General features: G+C 38.9%; 1 protein-coding gene across 1 annotated transcript; it reads left to right on the top strand.

The window, feature by feature from the left end:
- Nucleotides 1-1,312: 1,312 nt before the first annotated feature.
- Ost48 (dolichyl-diphosphooligosaccharide--protein glycosyltransferase non-catalytic subunit Ost48) lies at nt 1,313-18,583 on the top strand. Its single transcript, XM_071675286.1, has 10 exons — nt 1,313-1,449; nt 3,668-3,780; nt 3,954-4,090; nt 5,117-5,281; nt 5,529-5,733; nt 7,826-7,944; nt 12,980-13,135; nt 14,320-14,469; nt 16,574-16,654; nt 18,010-18,583. The coding sequence occupies exons 1-10, from the start codon at nt 1,442-1,444 to the stop codon at nt 18,166-18,168; spliced, it is 1,293 nt and encodes a 430-aa protein (XP_071531387.1). The 5' UTR covers nt 1,313-1,441; the 3' UTR covers nt 18,169-18,583.
- Nucleotides 18,584-23,469: the final 4,886 nt, after the last annotated feature.

Below are 23,469 nucleotides of genomic sequence, written 5' to 3' on the forward strand. Positions count from 1 at the left end.
CTTGTAGCAATCCATTAGGTAGTAAGCTGTCAACAGTTCCTTATATAAGTAAGCGACATAAAGCAATTGAAGTTAAATAATACCACGAGAAAATGCTTGCAGGTGATACGAAAATCTGTAATAACATGCAAGGCATCACAGATAATATGCAACAACAGAAGGAACTAAACGTAAGTTCAGTGGGCGGTCAAGAGTGGGTTTTTTTTTTTTTTCTTTATTTGGATGTAGGGAAAATGCGAAAGGATGGACAGAGAGGGAATGGGAACATGAATACAGGATGATAGATGGAGGGAAGAGAAGAACACAAGATGAGGTTGGAGAGGAACAACGGAGTGTTGATCAAAAACTCGAATCTAACAAAGTAGTGCATGAATATTGTCGAAAAAGCATTGTGATGAGATTTAATAAGGACAGTTTAATCTAAGAGGCTAAAAGGGATTCTTAACACTGAATACTGTGTATAATCTTGGTCGCCTGAGAACAAAAGGGATTTAGCTGTTTTGTAAGGCGTCCAACGAAATGTCAAGTTTCTTCTTAGAGTACAGAAAAAAAAATTGGAATTATAGAGATCGTTGTGAAGATGTAGTCCCCGAAAGAAAGATATACAAAAGAAATAAGCCATAGAAATAAAACTGATAGCACACTGGTCTTCCTACCGGGAACCTCACCTTCTTTAAAAGGATATGCAGTACATTTATACAAAGGATGGTTCAGAATCCAAACGAGACAAATTTTATTCAAGCAGAGAACTGTAGTAGGGGAATAGATCAGTGTACGTGAACATGTACCAGAGTCCTGTATCCACCTGCTTATAGGTAGATTTTAAGCTGGGTCTGAAGAAGTAAGAGGATTTCATAAGTAAGCCATGATATTGTGAAACATTGAACTGTGCCATTTGCTAATGTAGACTTGTCGCAAAACTATCTTAGGGTAAGCAAAACTTTACGAAAACGAATGCCGAAGTTCTGATATATATATTATTCATAGTCCTTGTTAGAATGGACGAACAGCTTAATCATTACTCTCCTGAATATATATCAGGAACATAATGAAGCATTTGATTGAATACAAATAAAAAAGAATTTCAGAGATTGTTGATACATTGCTTATCAGATATACATTGAGTCTATACTGTATCAGCCAACCCGGCCGGCCGCCCGTCTCTACCAATCACAGGCCGCCAACTGCCACGCTCCCAAAAAATTTCATTATAAACAACTCACGAATTAGATATTTACTTCTTGTATTCTTAGATTGTATTGATCAAATCGCTGCAGTTTTCCTAATGATAATATAAGAATTATATTGAATGTAATTGCTATTAGAATCAGGTAGAGTTATTCTTTCTCGTAAGAAATCTTAGTTAGAGTTTCTAGAATCTAATGCGGATATATGGGCAAATAACCTGTCAGGTTTGTGATCATTCCACCGGGTAAAAGTGATGTTAAGGTAGGTAAATTGTCGCTTATTTTCTTAGATTTACGGACAGATTTAGATGTACTTTTAGTATATTGTTGGCTGACATATTGTGGAAGCTCTAGGTGAATTGTCATCAGTTGTTCATGGCCATAAGGTTCTGTAGACATTTAACATGCACTTTATTCGGCACATCGCTGTAGGATTTTTATATTCTTGTAGGAAGAGCATCTTATAGTGAAGCCATCATGTATTTTGTAATGTGCGTTGATAATTTAGTGTTCACATGGGACAATTGACAGAAAATTTTATCCGGTAGGGGCACGACCGTAAACATAAGGCTTCTACTTTCGTTTCGCAAGGTTAAGGTAACCAGTTGGGTTGATAACCAGGTCAGCTACACCAAAACTAGTGTTGGATATTGTGGCTTTGTGCCACAACGGTGGTTATAATCCATACATTTTGACAGTGATGTCACTGGATTCTTTACGCTGTGTAGACTTGCTTAAGAGAGTGTTTTCAGTGTATCTCCATTTATTCGATAAATCTCCTCCCCTACGTGTTGTTAGGAAGGTTGTCCAAGTCTTTATAGCTTGCTTGTTAGGTGAATTCAGATGTCTATATTGTGATTGAATCATGGTATAAGGGGATCTGTTCTATGCGGGTAAATTTTATTATTTCTGTTGGTATCTGACCGATATTTGAACTGTATCTTTACCTCTCCTTAATAACCCTTCAAAGAGACATAAATGAAGCTTTAACTGGGCATCTAAAACAACAAGCTTTTTAATGGAGATTTGTTCTTCTCCGATATGGGGAAAATTGAGAAATCAAAAGCTGTACAGAATTTTACAGACACCGACACTCTCATTACCCAGTGAAATGATGCGAAAGACCACAAAGTAGGAATCTCTAATTACCTAACTTTTGGCAAATGTAACAAAACAACGGTTGCTTCAAGTAGAAGGATGGTAGAATGGTTCTTGCAGACCCTTAAAACGAGGGAATGAAATATAAACCACTGACAGTATTCAAGGCATATTTCTTTCATGAATTGAATATTGCTGCATTTCATTACCATACAGGGTGGGTGAAATTTAAGAATTAGAAGTGTTCAGAGATCTTTCACAGCCCATATATTTGTAGTGAAATAACTAAATTACTGGGGATGGCTGAAATCTCTCAAGGCCAGACGGGAAAGGTACATCATCGTCTGTACCAGGAAAATCCTAGTAGGTACAGTTCGCAACTTACATTAGAAAATAACATCCCGCTTGGTGAAGTACTGCATCTGAAACCCAAAGATGCAAAATGCACATAAAAAAGAGCACATTGAATATCTAGGACCTCTTTAATACCTTGCCTCCTACCATCAGAAACAGAATGAGATGCACAATATAGAGTAAGTTTATGCAGAGGGTACCAGACCAGCCAGGTTGTAGGGTCTCTATGGGGCTGAAGGCTGCATCCTCCAACAGTTTGGTTGAACAACTACCTTAACCAACAGCCTGGGCCTGGCCTGGGCTGTAGGGGAGAAGACCCCAGAGGACTTCACCAGGTATTCAATAAGAGAGAGGAAAATAAGGGGTTAAGTAATAAATGATGAATGTTTGTCATTTCCGTGCTACTGGAAATAGTGCAGCCTTAAAGCTGCGGGAGCCTCATTAGAGAAAGAGGTCTATGCATTATTTGATTATAACATTAACAATAAGGGAGACCTACCTACCTATCTATCATTATCTTTGATGCTTGTTTCCTCATGGAACTCCCATCAAGGGGTGGCCTCCACAAGAGTCTCCACTTATCTCTAACCTAGCATGCCTCCCTCACATACACCATTCCATGCATTCTTCTACCATTACTCTCCCTCCCATATTCTACCACCCTATTTGCCTATGTCACAGGTGGTCTTCCTCTCATACCAATCCCTTTAATTGTGCTATCATATACTCTCCATGTAAATTTTGTCTTGCATTCTCTCCAAGAGCCCAAATCACACAAAGTATTACTTCTCTCCTGCAACATTAATATTTAGTTTCACTGTTTCACAGTAGCTAAGTTATGGGTTGGCCAGGCTCAGAGTATGATAGGTTTGGTTTAGATGTCACTTGCATTGAATTGTTCATGTTTAATATATCGTTTTCTGTAAACTTCAGATGCCTTTGTTGATTTCTTGTTTGCTGATTTTAATTTTTAAAAACAAAGGTAATTGCTGTTGATTTATGATTTTAAATGGTAAATTTTGTTTCAGGTTAGCAGTGTTGGCCGTGTGTGTGGCCTCTGCCTTAGGGGTCAACACACTGGTATTGGTGGACACTCTGGCCACCCGTGAGACTCATTCAATCTTCCTTAAGTCCCTTCAAGGTAAGTTGCAGGTTATCTGGGTGGAAGATATGACCTGCTCAGAAAAACAAAAATAAAGAATTTTTCTGACCCATTATTGATTGATGTTTTTAAATTGTTGACTGGGAGCAGATTGAGAAAGTGCCTTTTAGATTTGTAGGTTAATAATTATTAATACCAGATACTTAAAACAGAACGTGGTCATGATGTCAGTGTGAAGGCTGCAGATGACCCAACCCTTCAGCTATCTCGCTATGGCGAGTACATTTATCAGAACCTGTTAATCCTGGCCCCAGGAGTCGAAGAATTTGGAGGAGCACTTAGTGTGGAGGTTAGAAAACTTTTGTTCCTATTTGCTTTTTGAAGGCTGTTGTTATGTGGTATTGGATATCTTGTGTGATTTAAAGATGATGTTAGGCAGAAATTTTGTCATGTTCACTGGAAACATTTGGAAAAGGATGAAATTCTTTATAGTCATTATTTGTCGTTGATACCTGTATTTTGTACAAAGTGACTACTTAAAGAATGTTGGTGTTGTGTGAAAGTTTGCCTCATCTCACATGGAGAGAAAGATTAATGGCACAGAATTTCAACTGATTTCTGAGGAATATTCATGGTAATTATTTTGTGTGGTTTCACTGTTTTGTTTGATTTTTTGTATGAAATAATTAGTTATGCAATGAGATTTCCCTTTTGAATTCTTATTGTAAAATTGTTGGTTTCCATATAGATTGACCTCCTGAAGGTTATTTTACTTATAGCCAGTGCTTAAGTTTGCCTCAGACTCCCATAGAATTGATAGCGTGAAAGGTATTTATTTTCCACCTGTTGGCACTTTTCATAACATACTCCTTTTTTACATTTTGTTTTCATTCTTTCTTATATCTGCATTCCTCCTTCATTTATACATCATAAAGCAACTCTATTTCAATATTTTTGATTCTCTTTACAAACATGTGTCTTCTTCATGGAGTAGTTTTGACATATTTACTCCTCAACATTTGAAATTATGGAGATGCTCTGCAGATGACGTGTTTGAATATGGCAGTCAATCTATCTGTCTATATCTCTGATGGCTACTCCTTCTGCAACTCCATCAAGGGGGTGGCCACAACAAAAGGGTCTCCAAAACTGGTGAACTCCAGTGCCACTTAGTCTTTCATACCTCACTCTTGACAGGCCACTGGCAAAGGACAACTTTGCAGTGTTTCCAGAGGCTTCTGCCATATGTTCCTACCAACTACGTATGCTTAATGTTCATGCCTAATGCTCCAACCTACTACTACTACCTAATGCTCCTAGTTATAGTATTGTTAACATAACATGAATGGAAATAATAATCTTTTATTCTCCAAAGACTATTGTAGAGTTCATTGATGGAGGTGGCAATGTATTAGTGGCTGGATCTCGGGATGCTGCTGACCTCATTCGTGAATTGGTGACTGAGGTCGGAGTAGAAATGGATGAGGAAGGTGCAGCAGTTATTGATCACCTTCATTATGATGCCAATGATGATGGACAGGTAAAGGTCTACTGCATTTTCACTTTATTTTTGTTGAAAGAGTTTGACTAATGATTAGTACAGACTTAATTAGTTGTCATTCACTAGGGATAGTTTTTATGAAAGTGAATGATATAAACTTATTGAATTACTGTCAGGTGACCTTTTATGTTAAACTTTAGAAATATGTTGAATTTCAGTTTTTTTTTTAGTTAAAACATATTCTTCCCTGGACCATTAAAAATTCTGCTTCTACCTTTATTTGTAGCACACACTTGTTGCTGCTCCAAGTGCAGGATTGATTGACTCGGAAGTAATGGTTGGATCACGAGATGCAGTTCCATTGTTGTATCGTGGAACAGGACTAATCACTGATGCTGACAACCCACTTGTGCTTCCTGTGTTGAGGGCACCATCCACTGCCTACTGTTACAACCCTACTCAGTCTATCACTGACTACCCACATGCCACTGGTTAGTATAGTAGGCATCATCTCATTTGCTAGAGCACTGTTTTCTTTGTGACCTTTCTCACTGCTGTTTCTAGCTGTTGGGATATTTTTACTTGTGGTTTTGTAATAAACATTTATTGATCAGTTGCCGTCGTGGAAATTAGATGTACAAAAATCAAGAAAATTTGCTGATTTGATGCAGTTTTATTGGTTCAAAATATTTTTTTCAAAGCTAGATGAATTCAAGATAAAATTTTGATTATTGTTTAGGTGGATTGCGCAAGAATTAGTAGCATCTCTATACTGCAAAGGCAGAACATTATGAATCTGTAATCCTCAGTACCATGAGTTTTTCAGATTTAAAAAAAAAAAAAGGGGGGGGAGGCACAAAGGTCTCTCTCTCTCTCTCTCTCTCTCTCTCTCTCTCTCTCTCTCTCTCTCTAGTACCACCTTGTTGTTGGTTCCATTTGTCCCTTTGTCCTCCTAACACAGTTAACCTTCCATGACCTATTCTTCTTATTTCTGAAGTAACTGTCACTCTCATGTCCCATCTTGATTTTGCTGTTTTTATAAGCTTTCATACACTTTTCTTAACCATTAGTTGTTTTTCTGCTGATCTTGTCCATACAAATCCCTGTTTTCTTTCAGTAGCAATTCTAACTTCCTCATCCCACCATTCGCTACCCCTTTTTCATATGTCCACACCCACCTTCTACATGTCACACACTTCACCCACATTCCTGATTCAGGCTGGTGTGTGTATGCATACACAGATAGGTAAAGGCATGTTACAGATATACAAGGTTGAGAGGCACAACAACTCAAGTGTACAATTTTCCCCATAACTCATGAATGTTAGTCACAACGGGCAGTGCCATATAAACACTTCTGAACTAAATACCATTCACAGGTCTTTTACTCCCATGATTTTATCAACTCTAACCCTTTGCCATTCCTCTCAGAATCTCTTGATATTCATGTTTGCAGACCTCTGTCCAAGCTTGCTTACTTTCATATTTCTTTCACACATGCCATAGCCTCTTTTCCTAAAACTGCTGCAAAGTTTCACACTTGTCTTCACCAAGAAATGATGACACATCCCACCTGCTGCCTCTTTCAGCATGGTTGCAACCAAAACCCTTCTCCTTTGCATGCCTATCATTTAGCATATAAAAAGAGTAATGCCCTTTGACCTGCATCTCCATTTACACTGGGAATCCTATACCTCCCCAGTTATATTACCCCATGAACCCCTCTTGCATTTAGAACCTTATGGCACCAGAATTCAATTCTTCTGTCTGAATTGGCAAAGCACTCTCTCATCTTTTCCCAAAAAGCACCCTTTCTTTTTTATTCCTACCCCGACCAGATGTATAGTCACTTGATACTCACCCACCTCTTGTATTCTAATACCCTCTAACATTTGAACTTCTTTTCATGGAGGGAATGATTTCATGGATTGTGCATTGGTGTCAAATATTTGTCACTTTTGTACTATTCATGAACATGATATCAAGCATTTCAGCGTAAATGGTATGGATGTTTTCTCTTTCCTGAAAATATTAGCAATGGGGAATAGGAAAAAAAATTTCCCTTAGATCACTCTCATCATTGAAGTCATTTGTAAGGCAGTGGTGGGTACTGTACCACCTGAGGAGAATTGAATCAGCTTTATGACAGAAGAATTACTGAAGGTTACCATTAGATTTGTACAAGGGTATAGTACTCCCTACATTCTTTGCACTTTGCCCTCAACCATCATTGGCAGAAAAATGTTTCCATTTATTAATGCTCTTATTCTAAATAGGCAGTTACGCTAACACTTCCTCTTTTTTATTCTTTGGAGCTATCAATGTGTGTTTGCAAGTTTCTTATGGGTCATGTTAGTGAAAATGACAGGATAATGTGAAGGATTTATGTTACTATTTTAGGATTTAAAAAAAATTTCTTTATTATTATAACTGAAAAAAGGGGAGAAAAAAAAATGGAAGACAACCCTGGTATGCCCTCTTCTGGAAGCAGTGTGAGTGACCCTAAATGACCTTGGCATGACCCTCTCTATCTCTTACTGTCTTTTATTCATACAGAATATTAATGTCTTTTCTTTGTTACAGGACAGAATATGCTGTTAGTGGCAGCACTGCAGGCCCGCAACAATGCCAGAGTAGTCGTGTCAGGTTCCCTTGAGTTCTTTTCTGATGCATTTATCATGGCCTCTGTAAAGACTCCACAGGTAACCAGATTATCTGATTAAATGCATACCCACAATTAACTAAACCATATTCATAAGGATTTCTCACTGTACTTGGTTTTACTACAGTATGAATTCTGTTGAGCTTTTAAAGGTAATTTAGGAGGAAGACTTTGGTGACGTAAGCCAGGTAAGCAGTGCTCAGAAGCCATAGAAAGTGTGAACAAAATTATTGAATTCATAAATAGGGCTTTTTAACTTGAGCCTAGGAAAATTATCCATACTCTTTATAAGTCACTGGTGCATTCCCACCTTGAAAACTGTTCAGTTTTGGTTACTGGACATTGAAGAAAAACTGAATGGTGAGATTACAGAGGCGAGCAACCAAGATAATCCCTGAAATGAGAAACCAATTCTATTGAGAACTAACTAAATTATTTTATATTTATTTATATATTTATTTATTTTGCTTTGTCGCTGTCTCCCGCATTTGCGAGGTAGCGCAAGGAAACAGACGAAAGAAATGGCCCAACCCACCCCCATACACATGTATATACATACACGTCCACACACGCAAATATACATACCTATACATCTCAATGTACACATATATATACACACACACAGACACAGACACACATACACATGTACATAATTCACACTGTCTGCCCCTACTCATTCCCATTGCCACCCCGTCACACACAGAATAATATCCCCCTCCCCCCTCATGTGTGCGAGGTAGCGCTAGGAAAAGACAACGAAGGCCCCATTCGTTCACACTCAGTCTCCAGCTGTCATGTAATAATGCCCGAAACCACAGCTTCCTCTCCACATCCAGGCGCCACAGAACCTTCCACAGCCCAGGTTATGCAAATTGTAGTTATTATTGAAAAAGAAAGTGTAATAAGTCTAAATTCTAGAGACCAAATTAGAATGAAAATAAGATCAGCAGTAAAATGGTTGATGATTCATGAATGATTGCAAGGAATAGATGATGAGATTCATAATTTGTTAATCAGCAATAGAGGCAGCTGGAGTGGATAGCATTAATAGTTGAATTTCTCAGTAAATGAGGTGGATGTTGATTGGTTAGTTTTGATTTTGCAGAATATCCATTTCGTGCTATTGTATACAGGCAAGGGGGACAAAGATGAATGTTCAGAGGTTTGTGCAGAAGTATAGGTGACAGTGAGAAGGGTTAGACAGAACAGGCGATGGAGGGATGGAGTGAATATGATTTTGAGTGCTTGGGGCCTAAACATGCAGGAGGGTGAAAGCTATGCATGGGTTTAGAGTAAATTGGAGAAGTGTGGTAAGTGGGATGACTTGCTGTCTGTGGATTAAACCAGGGCATGTGAAACAACTAGGGGAAATGACAGAAAGGTCTGTAGGGTCTTGTTGTGGATGGTGGCTGTGGTTTTGGTTCATTAAACATGACAGCTAGACTATGGGTGAGTGAACGAGGCATTCTATTAATCTGTTCCTGTGCTTCCTTGCTAATTTAGGAAATTTAGAGCAAATATGGAAAAAATTTTGAGTGTATTTGTTAGGTTATATGAAAAAATGGTGATTGAGAGGGTGGTGGCATGCACAGAGCTTCAGGAGTGTTAGAAGATGTATGGATCAGGTATTTCTTTTGACAAATGTGTCTAAGAGATACTTAACAGTTGGATTTGTAAGTGGCATTTATGGATCTGGATACTCAAGAGAAGCAGAAGGATTTGTAGTTGGCATTTAAGGATCTGTAGAAAGCATGTGATAGCATTGATAAAGATACTTTGTGGAAGGTGTGAGGAATATATGCAGTTTTCTTGAAGAGAGTAAGGTGTGTGTGTTTGAGGAGAAAGAAAGGAGGGCAAGTGGTTCCAGGTGAAGATGAGTCTCTTTGTTCAGTAAGTTTATGGAGTGGTGATGGGAAGAATTCAAGGCTCTTAGTGGGAGGAAGAGGTCTACATTCTGGTGGAAGGGAGAGGGGGATGGGGAGTGGGGAGATATAGGAGTGTTAGTTGTTGTGTGCTATGACATGGCACTGATGGCAGACTCAAGTGAGGAACTGCTGAAGTTGGCATCTGAGTTTTGGAGAAAGTTTGAAATGGGAGAGTTAACAGTTAATGTGAATAAATGCAAGGTTGTTAGATGGAAAGAAGCAGGTTATATGGCGTGAGTCTGAATGACGAAAACCAAGTGGAAGTGGGATATTTTGAATGCTTGAGTGGACATTGCACTGAATGGAACTACTGAAGAATTAGTGAGCCTTAGGGTGGGTGAGAGTGTTGAGGCCTTGAATGCATTGTTGAGTGTGTGGAAAGAGACATCATTGTCGTTAAGGGCAAAGGTGTACATTTGATGGTGTTGTGTGTGGATGCAAGGCATTGTCCCAAGATGAAAATCTTCTGAAGAAGGTGGATATATTGGAAACAAAATAGTTGAGGACAGTATGTGATATGAGGAGGATTGATTACAAGAGAAATGTAGAGAAAAAGTTTTAGTAGTAAGATTAGTATGTTTTAGTAAGCCGAAGAAGGCTTGCTGAAATGGTTATGACATATGGAAAGGATAACAAAGAAAATATGCATGTTGGATGTGGAGATGCTTAGGAAAAGGGGAACCAACAAGTAGGTGGAAAGATGGAGAGAGAGACACTGAGTTTTAAGGGCCGGAGCATTATGGAGGGTGTTAGGTGTGCAAGTGATAGAGTGAACTGGTTGGTGTGATATACACAAAGGGCAACATGCAGGGCTGAACCATAGTATATGAATAGGTCAAGGGAAAGTATGGAAAGGTCTGTGCTTCAGGGCTCAGGTTTCAGTACATTATACATTACAGCAAGAGAGCAGATGTAAGAGAATAAGGGTATTGTGATTGTCGACAATCACATTTACCAAATGGCGTCCTAGCTTCGTCTCTTCGATGTATATCAACTGACTGTTATATCTCTCTCTTATGTCTCCCCTGATGATGTGATTATTACACAAAAGTGCACTTGGGAACTTTTCGTGTTTCATTTTCCCCGTGGACTCATAGGAATATCTTGATCACACGCAAAATTGTGATCCTTTCCAATATATACATGTGTATGTGGGTAGGTTGGGCCATTCTTTCATCTGTTTCCTTGCGCTACCTCGTTAACGCAGGAGACAGCGACAAAGTATAATGAATAGATTAATAGAATAGAATTTAGATATATATTTGATACTTTGAAATATTAGATTGCATTAAAAAAGTAAACCAGAGAAGCTTACATACCCATATTATGATCTCCATGCTTTTATAGGTGTTAAGATATTAATCCTGCATGCTGGTTTAACATTAGATTTTTTTTTTTTTTTTGCCGCTGTCTCCCACATTTGCGAGGTAGCGCAAGGAAACAGACGAAAGAAATGGCCCAACCCACCCCCATACACATGTATATACATACACGTCCACACACGCAAATATACATACCTACGCAGCTTTCCATGGTTTACCCCAGACGCTTCACTTGCCCTGATTCAATCCACTGACAGCACGTCAACCCCGGTATACCACTTCGATCCAATTCACTCTATTCCTTGCCCTCCTTTCACCCTCCTGCATGTTCAGGCCCCGATCACACAAAATCTTTTTCACTCCATCTTTCCACCTTCAATTTGGTCTCCCACTTCTCCGCGTTCCCTCCACCTCCGACACATATATCCTCTTGGTCAATCTTTCCTCACTCATTCTCTCCATGTGCCCAAACCATTTCAAAACACCCTCTTCTGCTCTCAACCACGCTCTTTTTATTTCCACACATCTCTCTTACCCTTACGTTACTTACTCGATCAAACCACCTCACACCACACATTGTCCTCAAACATCTCATTTCCAGCACATCCACCCTCCTGCGCACAACTCTATCCATAGCCCACGCCTCGCAACCATACAACATTGTTGGAACCACTATTCCTTCAAACATACCCATTTTTGCTTTCCGAGATAATGTTCTCGACTTCCACACATTCTTCAAGGCTCCCAGGATTTTCGCCCCCTCCCCCACCCTATGATCCACTTCCGCTTCCATGGTTCCATCCGCTGCCAGATCCACTCCCAGATATCTAAAACACTTTACTTCCTCCAGTTTTTCTCCATTCAAACTTATCTCCCAATTGACTTGACCCTCAACCCTACTGTACCTAATAACCTTGCTCTTATTCACATTTACTCTTAACTTTCTTTTTTCACACACTTTACCAAACTCAGTCACCAGCTTCTGCAGTTTCTCACATGAATCAGCCACCAGCGCTGTATCATCAGCGAACAACAACTGACTCACTTCCCAAGCTCTCTCATCCACAACAGACTTCATACTTGCCCCTCTTCCAAAACTCTTGCATTCACCTCCCTAACAACCCCATCCATAAACAAATTAAACAACCATGGAGACATCACACACCCCTGCCGCAAACCTACATTCACTGAGAACCAATCACTTTCCTCTCTTCCTACACGTACACATGCCTTACATCCTCGATAAAAACTTTTCACTGCTTCTAACAACTTTCCTCCCACACCATATATTCTTAATATCTTCCACAGAGCATCTCTATCAACTCTATCATATGCCTTCTCCAGATCCATAAATGCTCCATACAAATCCATTTGCTTTTCTAAGTATTTCTCACATTCTTCAAAGCAAACACCTGATCCACACATCCTCTACCACTTCTGAAACCACACTGCTCTTCCTCAATCTGATGCTCTGTACATGCCTTCACCCTCTCAATCGATACCCTCTCATATAATTTAACAGGAATACTCAACAAACTTATACCTCTGAAATTTGAGCACTCACTCTTATCCCCTTTGCCTTTGTACAATGGCACTATGCACGCATTCCGCCAATCCTCAGGCACCTCACCATGAGTCATACATACATTAAATAACCTTACCAACCAGTCAATAATACAGTCACACCCTTTTTTAATAAATTCCACTGCAATACCATCCAAACCTGCTGCCTTGCTGGCTTTCATCTTCCACAAATTAGATTTATAGATGATTTTATGTCTTGCCATGCCAGGTTGACTTTTTAACTTAAATTTGACTCTTGTTTCAGGGTGCTTTTCATGAACGCTCTGGAAATGGAAAGGTAGTGGAGGCCCTCGGTCGATGGGTCTTCATGGAGGAAGGTGTACTACGTGTGGTCTCTGTACAGCATCATTTAGTGGGTGAAACAGAGGCCCCTTCAGCTTACACCATCAAACAGGACGTTGTATGTTCTTTTCAGTTGTTTGTATGAGCTTAGATTATTATCACCAGTGTTACTTTGTCTCAGAGTGTGTAGATGGAGTGGCAAAAGCCATCCTCCTATGTCTATTTTAGCAAGTTCATACGAGATTATGTGTCATTTAGCTATGTTAAAAGTAGCTATAAGGTCAAGAAAGATCATCTAATTGTACTCTGTATGGAGAATTGAAAAGGCGATAATGCAATGATGCACACTTTTTGCGCATAAAACCACATAGATTAGAAGACAGCTGCTCTGTGATTCTTTATAGAAGATGATGAATACCATGCTTTCAGAGGTTTTACATAAACAACTTGTTCAGGGATATAGGTCTAATCCATCGGGTTGATTAGATTTGAGTATTAGAATGATAAGACAATTCATCCAGGAAGTAGGTAGTACTCCCATCACATAGCTCATGTATATACTGTGAGAAGAGGATTGCCAGGTACATTGCATAAGAGCTGCAAGATTTCACAGGTAATACCATTCTTTCCTGGGGACATAACTTTATCTTAGGCAGTGCTGTGTCAAGTTCAGATTCAGTGAATATGATATTTTGGTTAACATGCCCCTTGTTCATCATAAAGTGGATTGGTCTATCTCTGTGTTTATGTTTGAGTTTTAGTTTAACCTGCATCTCAGATGGTAGATTTGCAAGATTAGGCATAGAGCTTCAGGTGTTAAGGAGGTCATTGGCTCTTTGTCAGGGGTTTGGATGGGAGACTTGACTGGTTCTTCTGCCTTCAATTTTGTTCATGCTTTCCATGCCTTCCTGGTAGATGTATACTTGTTCACATGTTTCCCAGTTAGATCATTCATGCACAGGTGGGCAGTCGCTAAGGCAGATTGGAATAGTTTCAGGATTTCTGATGTTCGTGATCACCTATAAGCTAGTCTGATTCTCCTAGTGAGAGTGAGATATTTCTTAGGTTGTGGATCATTATAGTAGTTGTGTTGTCTGTGTGGGTTAGGTTGGGAAGTGTTCATGGGTAATCCTCACTAAATATTGCTGGATAGTTACCACTAGGTTTTCATGAAACTCCAGCCTTAGAGAAACGCATGGCATTTCAGAGAGCCCTGTGAAGCTTAGTATTTCATGTAAAATATGCGTACTTACAAATACCTTTTCATTTTTGTTTCTTTTCTGATTTCATTACTCTTTACAGGAATACAAGATTAAGGTGGAGCGATTAGTGGGTGGGACTTGGAATCCCTTCATGGCAGATGATCTTCAGGTGGAGTTTGTGCGCATTGACCCATTTGTCAGGTTGACCATGACACCCAACAATGATGGTGTTTTCTCTGTGAAGCTAAAGGTATTATTTGTTCCATGCCTTGCCATGTTTTGAAAAATGAACACTTTTCACATTATTTTTTAAAGTGGTGAAAGGGAGCAAGCTTGAAGGGGTGGCTTGTGGTCTGAGAAATCAAGAAGGATTGAATAAAGGTTGGCATAGATTGAAAGAAAGTAAATGAATGTGAGGTAGGGAAAGATATTCAGGGAAGTAGGTCTTTAAAGTATGCCTGGGAAGTTGGTGGCATGAACAGAACATGATTTGAAGGGAGCAGCATAGCAACAGAGGTAGAGGTGTTGTGGACTAGATGTTGTTTTGAAAAATGTGTGACAGTTACATGGATAAGCAGCATAGCAACAGAGGTAGAGGTGTTGTGGACTAGATGTTGTTTTGAAGAATGTGTGACGGTTACATGGAGAAGCAGCATAAATTGTTTGTGGCATTTCATAGATCTTGTGAATGTGTATGGTGGGGTGAAGGTTAGATGAATATATGTGGTAAATGGAAACAGGAGAAAGTTGAAATAGGGTTGAAGCTTCAGGTCTGCTAATATTTGGGGTAGATATAGAGTTACTCAGTGCAGTAAGGAGTTTTTACTGGGAGAATAAAGCAAGTGAGTAAGGAGAAAGGCAGGAGGACAGGTTGTTTCTGATGATGGTGGATCTGTTGTCAAGGATGTGTGGTATCACAATATCTTCATGGAAGTTAATGGAAGGGTTTTGGAGTGAGAAGCAGGTCTTCAGGATGCTTGGGGCTAGTGGACATAGGTGAATCTGTTGTTGCTTGCAAATGACAAAGCTTTGATGGCAAATTCTAAATAGAAATTCCTAATAATATTGACAGACTTTGAGAGTGTGTGAAAGGCAAAAGATGAGAGTAAATGTGAACACAAATAAGGCAATGAGGTGAAGCATTGGGGGTACAATAAGTTTAGATGGGGTGGAGCTGGAGGAAGTACATTACTGAATGTACTGGGAAGTGGATGTGGCAGCAAAATGGTATGTTGGGGGCTGAATTGAGTTATTGGATGTTAAATGGGGTTACCTTGTTGGGTACATCAAGGGGGTTGCAGAAGGAAATGCCTGTAAGGGCAAAGATGGGGATTTTTGAAGATCTAGAAGTCTTGACATTGTTTTCATGTCGTTTGGGCCTTGAACGCAAAAGAAATGAAAGGGTCAAATGAATGGGATGTGAAAAGCTTGAGGAAGGTATTTGAGGTGGGTTCATTGTGCATGGATTGTCAAATGTTAGAGAGAGGTGGATAGTAAGTACAGTATGACTGAAAGGGCTGGAAGGGTTTGGGCATATTTAGAGAAAGGGTGAAGATTGACCAAGAGGGTATATCTATCTATCTATATCTCTGATGCCTGTTCCCTTTGGGAAAACCCTCATGTGGGTGGCTAAGGCAAAAGTCTCCATAACTGGTGAACTCCATCGTCACTTTTTAGTCTTTAAGTGAGGCTATCCTTTTAATACCTCACTCTCAACAGGCCACTGGCTGAGGGCAACTCTAGAGCAATCATTCCAGAGGCTCCTACCCAATGTTTGTACTGACTACTTCAACCTAATGTTTCAGCCCAGTACCACTTTGTTAAAAGGAGATAGAACATGTGGGTTAGGGAGAGCCAATATATGTGATGGGTAGATGGAGTAAAAGAGGCTTTTAGTCATTTTGGGCCTTGATCATCAGGAGGATGAGAGGTGTGCATAAGATGAAATGAAGTGAATCGTTGTATATGGGGGCATTGTGCTGTCAGTGGGTCGAACCAGAGCTTATGATACTGTGAAGATTAACCAGAATGTAGTCTGGGGTGCTTGGTCATAGATGTGATTTTTAAAATCTCATATATGGACACTATACATGACAGCCAGAGTTTGAGATGGAAAATGTGGACATTGGGTGTTCCTTGTGCTGCCTAGCTGAAGCAGGAAAGGCAGTTATGTAAATAAATGATCTTTTTAAAGTATGTTAACATGAAATATTTCCCTTTTACATGCCATCCCCTCTTGCCTTAGCAAGGAATATAACTAATTTTTTTAGTATTAGAGGTTGAATGCAGAGCAAACAGTTGATTTGTAGCTGAAATTATATCCATTACTTATGAGCATTACTTCTTTACTCAAGGTGCCTGATGTGTATGGTGTATACCAGTTCAAAGTGGAGTATAATCGTGTTGGCTTCACAAGGCTCTTCAGCACAACCCAAGTAAGTGTTTGATTTTTTAAGACATGAGAAAGGTGGACTAAGAAATATATACCTGTACTGTGCCTAAATGGCCAGTAAAGGAGAAACATTGGGACTGTTGCTTTATAATACAAGAAATGAGAATGTATTACAAAATCTAAAAGACTGCAAACACATGCGCAGTCACAGTGAAAGTGTTTGAAAGGATTATAATCCTTGTGTTATTAGAATGCATTTGCATAAAGGCTTTTGCAAATAATGGAACATAGCCCAACATCAGAATCATCATTAGGTGCTACTGCTTCATTAGCTGTTGTTAAGAATGCCACAGGTAAAATATATTATTGGATTATCATGTTGATACCAAAGGAAAATGAGTCATTTCATTTAAAGTATTGAATGGTCTTCAGTACAGTACCATTATTAGCTTTTCAAGAGGGTAGAGATGAAGATATACAAAAAACTGACAAAATGATGAGGATGAAGCTGATATCACCCAAAACAAATTAATGGCAAATACATCTCCATGGCATTCAAAAATTCACCAAAAATATATTTATTCATCAGCTGTTCACTGTAATAGATTGAATTACATTTGAAATGTTTCCCATTATCTTTTTTAGTAGTGTGTGCTTCTGTGTGGTAACTAAGAGTCTGTTCAGTGCGCTCTATGCTGTATCCATTGCCTTCTTGCCAAACATGACAAATGCATCTCATTTTCTCTCTCTCGTTCTTTTAGCATTTTGAGTTTTGTGTGTAAGATATTTTAGAATACACATTTACAAAGAAATATATGTTGAAAAGTATGATTTATGACTGTGAATAACAACACACATTAGATAGATCATGAATTTAAGAGTGAGTGAACAACACTGGTAACCATCCAGTTCACTGTGGGTGTGAATTCAGGGACCTTCGCATGGGATTATCAGCACACTAGTAGTAAAGCCGGCAAAATCACTCAGCAGGTATTGATAACTCAATATTTTGAAGTGTTTTACCTGTCTTTTACAATAGCACTTTTTTATGATGGAATTGAACAGACCTCATCCTTCTTAAGAATAGAAAAATTGATAGTGATAGAGTAGTATTAAAGATACAATACCACTATTTGGGTACTGGATTGTTGTAGGATTTAGAAGTATGAACTTTTTGTTTGTTAACAATAGTAGGTAAATTGGTTACTTAGATACAAACTTGAAAAGCGTGGATGCTGAATTTCTAAGACCACAAGTTCTATTATTGTAATTCCATTTTTCTCTCTTTAGTGATGCCAGATTATTTCATCCTTGCCCTCATTTTGTTTATTCAAGCTACAGTCACCAAGGAGTCCATCTGATTTAGGCAGTCATCAACAACTTTATTTTTTCTTTCAGGTTTCTGTTCGGCCATTCACACATCGTCAGTACGAGCGATTCATTGAGTGTGCATACCCTTATTATGCAAGTGCATTTTCAATGATGGTTGGTGTTTTCCTCTTCTCCATGGTGTTCTTACACCACAAAGAGTTACCAACCAAGAATAAGACAGAGTAGTGTCTTGGGTATAATACTGTAGCAACTAGAACTCAGCAGGTCACTTATTCCAACTAGATAACCTGTTTTGTAGGTTATTTTTTTCAATAGCCTTGCCCATTTTTCCCTAAAATTTCCATGCAAAAAGGGTTATTTGTATTCATCAGATGTATGAATGTAGAAAGAAGTTAGTTCATGTGTAACTGTGGAGTGTTTGTTGGAAGTTCATACATGCTGAAGTGGGTTCTTGAGTCTCTTGTGAAGTGGTTGTTGACTTAAACTTAAGTGGGAGTTATGATTGTAGGTGTACTTGATGTTGCAGGTTTTTGGTAAACGAGTCATTACTTATTTTTTCAACTGTTAAGATTGTCATGAAAAGAACTTACTTTAGTTTTCATTTATATTTTTATGTGAAATGAATAAAGAATTAAGAGTATTGGGTGATCATTATCCATAAATTATATTTCTGAGGAAAGTTTGAGGAAGTACCAGGTGTATATTCTTGGAGCAAAATTAAGCATCTTTAGTTGAACTCTTCTCATTGCACATATTAAAGTTATTTTTGTTGATATTGAATATTGGTATTATATTTATTTATTATACTTGATCGCCGTTTCCCGCATCAACCAGGTAACACCAGGAAACAGATGAGGAACACCCATCCACTCACACAAACATGCATATGCATACATGCTCATACACGTACATATACATATACACATATACCTACATACACATATGCAGCCATATACATATATACACATGTACATATACTTGCTTGCCTTCATCCATTCCTGGCCCCACCTCGCTCCACAGAAAACAGCATTGCCACCCCCTGCATCAGTGAGGTAGCAACTTTCTCAACCCCATGCATCTTTTCTACATATGCTTTGCCCATTCATACTTTTTAGTAATGTTAGGAGTTTTCATTTTTACTGCTAATGTTTTAATCTGCAGTTGCTTTGAAAGCCTTAAGTTTCACATCGACATGCATTAGAACAGGGTCTTCACACTGCCAGTCTTTTATGATGAGGTGTTTCCAAAAGAGGCTTAAATATAAACAGGTTACTTAACACCCACCACAGAAGAGGTCTAGCTTTGTGTTAGAAAAATGTCTCTGATGTATATATACCAAGTCAATATGTACAGCCATTCTATGAATGTATGTTTAGATTACATTCTGATGTATATATACCAAGTCAATATGTACAGCCATTCTATGAATGTATGTTTAGCTTACATTCTTTGCAAGCCATCATTACCATATACATTTTCAACTAAAGCTGATATATTGTGGTTGCAGGAAGTCTCTTGTAAGTGTATTTTAGAAATGCAGAATATGCAGTTTTATATATTTTTTCCAAGTTCCAAAACTTGCAACATTTGTGTATGTTATATTTGAACACTTATTAACTCATTCACTGCAGCTCCTCTAAATATTAAGTGTATCTCCAATGTGGTACTTTCCAATAAATAGGAAAAAAAATTATTTATTTTACCTTACCTCTCAAAGATTTTTTTCTGAAACAAATAAAATTATATATTGAAAGGTGACCTTCCAAAAAGAGTAAAAGTTAAAGATGCATCTGCCTACCGAATGAGTATCGTTCCCTATACTGTAATGCATATGCATGTCATCATTTAAGTATTATACTTTTCCAGTTTCTAATTAATGTGTTTCATTATACATGTGTTATTTTTTATTTTTATTTTGCTTTGTCGCTGTCTCCCGCATTAGCGAGGTAGCGCAAGGAAACAGACAAAAGAATGGCCCAACCCACCCACATACACATGTATATACATACACGTCCACTCACGCAAATACACATACCTATACATCTCAATGTATACATATATATACACACACACAGACATATACATATATACACATGTACATAATTCATACTGTCTGCCTTTAATCATTCCCATCACCACCCTGCCACACATGAAATAACAACCCCCTCCCCCCTCATGTGTGCAAGGTAGCGCTAGAAAAAGACAACAAAGGCCACATTCGTTCACTCAGTCTCTAGCTGTCATGTAATAATGCACCGAAACCACAGCTCCCTTTCCACATCCACGCCCCACAGAACTTTCCATGGTTTACCCCAGACGCTTCACATTCCCTGGTTCAATCCATTAACAGCACGTCGACCCCGGTATACCACATCGTTCCAATTCACTCTATTCCTTGCACGCCTTTCACCCTCCTGCATGTTCAGGCTCCGATCACTCAAAATCTTTTTCACTCCATCCTTCCACCTCCAATTTGGTCTCCCACTTCTCCTTGTTCCCTCCACCTCAGACACATATATCCTCTTGGTCAATCTTTCCTCACTCATTCTCTCCATGTGACCAAACTATTTCAAAACACCCTCTTCTGCTCTCTCAACCACACTCTTTTTATTACCACACATCTCTCTTACCCTATTATTATTTGCATGTGTTTTTGCATGTGAAGGTATTTAAAAAGCAATATAAATTCTAAAGTGTGTCAAAAACCGCATTCAGCGACCCCCATCAACTTCTTCCTAAGTAGTAATCCCTTATTTACTTAGCTGATTTCACTGCTTTGCTACAAGGCCATTGAGAAACTGCTCTAGGACCAGAAGCATGGAAATCTCTCGACAGAGAAATGCAGAGCACAACTTGCACAGAAACTAATATACTCCGGAAAAAAAAAGTCCTGACTGGCATCATTCCCAAGAGTTTGAAACGTACTAACTTGGCAACATTTCACGTAAGAGGAGCAAATTATTCCTAAAAACTGCCATCGGTAACAATGACATTTCATTTCATCTAGATTTGGAAGAGTTATGAGATGTACGTTGACAACAGAATCAGTTATACACAGATTCTTCCTCTCAGCTGCTTGACCATTACCGTAGAATTGCAGAGGCATTGGAGAGTAAACAAATTGCTGGTCATATATGCTAACAGCTAAAGCCTTTGATAGATATGCTCATGATTTCATAGCACGCTAGATGTATATGACGGAAATGAAAGGAAATTAACTGAAGATAGATATAAAACATCAACAGTACAATGACTTCAAAATCAGGCTATTCCCAATACCTGTATGGTAAAATTATACTTCCATTTCTTATTTGACATACACAAATATCAGTCATAGTTTCGTATCATCCTTTGCAGATGAGGATAGAATAAGTAGGAAAATCTCATCATCAGGTTATGTGGAAAATTTAAACATCTCTAGGATGGGGAGAGTGCAGACTTAAATACAGTACAGAAGACAAGACTGATACAGACACCATCATATCACAAATAAAAAGCATGTAAGACCTTTGAATAATGATGGTTTGATGACATAACTTGCAGCGAAAATAAATAACAAGGGAACAGTTGCTTATTTCAAAAATGTGGTTGGTTGGATCTGGCAGACATTCAAGACATAAGAGGAAAGACCAACTATAATGCTATGAAGTCAGTAATACTTCCACAAACAGAATACTGTATGTGGCAACGTCACCATTCAGGGAAGGGAAAACTGCAGAGTTCGAGAGTGCAAAGATCTTTCATCGCTTGCATTCATGTAGTGGAAAATCTAAATTACCAGGTGCATAGATGGGAGAGATACATGCTATTATCATTAACAACTGGAAAATCCTAGAAGGTATGGCTCCCAATGTATGCTGAAAAATAGTCCCTGTTGGTATGACAGGTATGACAGGCATACAATAAAAAAGTACAATAAGTGTAAGAAGACATTATCTACACCCAGGATATACAACATATTGCCTCCAGCCATTCGATACACTATGAGATGCACAGCGGACAGATCTAAATAATTCCCCGGATAAGTATTTCCAAGGTATAACAGGCTATGGTGATTCCAAGGAAGGTATACTTCCACTAGGCTGTGGTGATTCCCTGGCCGGCGAGACGGCCTCCAGCAGCTGGGTCTATTATTGACCCTGCCTATTAACCTGGACTCGGCCTGAGCTGTTGGAGTAGAAGCCAAATTGACAAAAGAACTGATACCTCCATTGATCTAGTCATAAGATTTTCGAGATTTTTTAATCTTGGAAGAATACATTTCAGTGATAAAGATGGTGACAAATAAGGCCAAGAATTATGTGGCTGCTTTTCCCGTGCATGTAGATGAATGGCTTGCTTGACCGAGGGATCAGTTTTCAGTAACTACCATCTTGTCTGGCTGACGTACACCGTTTGCGGTAAAACCACCAGTATGTTTAAAAGAAAAATCTTTTATTTTTCCTTTTCTTTTAAACTATTCGCCATTTCCCGCGTTAGCGAGGTAGCATTAAGAACAGAGGACTGGGCCCTTGAGGGAATACCCTCACCTGGCCCAATTCTCTGTTCCTTCTTTTGGAAAAAAAAAAAAAAAAAAAAAAAAACGAGAGGGGAGGATTTCCAGCCCCCCCGCTCCCTCCCCTTTTAGTCGCCTTCTACGACACGCAGGGAATACGTGGGAAGTATTCTTAATCCCCTATCCCCAGGGATAAATCTTTTATATGTGGTAATTTTCTGATCTGAGCGAGGTAGCGTCAGGACCTGAGCCTTCAAGGAAGATACCTTGCTCTGCAACTTTTTGTGATGGTTATTATTGTAAGCAGATTATTATCATAATCTTTTGTTTCAGTCTGGATAGATATGGCTCTTGAACTAGGTCAGTTTGTAATCGATGTCTTGAGACAATAATCAGCAACGACCTGCTGGTTTTTAGAGAGAGACCCGCCACCACCAAGCTAGTAGCATTTTTTTTCTTACAGTTTAACAAATCATCTTACTGTCACTATTTATAGGTGAAAAGTATAGGTAGAGTCTTCATCTTACACAGTGTCAAAAATGTTGGAAACAATGATAATGGGTTCAACTCAAGCATCAACACTCTTGTCTTCACTATTAAGGATATACTGAACTGCCGCAGATAGTCCACCAGCGTGACAAGAATAGTGACAAAGTTGAGATGGAAGAACCCCTGAACTGCTGCTTACATCAAAAGCAAAGAGACGAAAGAGGTACATACATGGCGACAACCTTTGAATTCCTCAGGGGCCTTAGTGCTGATAACTGGTGTTTCAGATAAGGAAGTGGCATGAGGGAGAGAGTGAATGAAACATGGGGTATGGGTGAGGAATGAAAGGCATTTAGGGAAGCCGAGCTTACGTGTGCGGATAAAATGCGAGGTATGCAGAGGGCGGGATGTGGGCGTATGAGGAAGAGAAGCAATTAATGAGATCAAGATGATGAGAGAAAGTTACAGGAGATGATAAAGAAGGCAAATGAGGTATAGAATGAGAGTGTATCTGTGAACTTCGGGAATAACAGAATGTTATG

The sequence above is a fragment of the Panulirus ornatus genome, chromosome 20 (genome assembly GCF_036320965.1).
Source record: "Panulirus ornatus isolate Po-2019 chromosome 20, ASM3632096v1, whole genome shotgun sequence".
Lineage (NCBI taxonomy): Eukaryota > Metazoa > Arthropoda > Malacostraca > Decapoda > Palinuridae > Panulirus > Panulirus ornatus.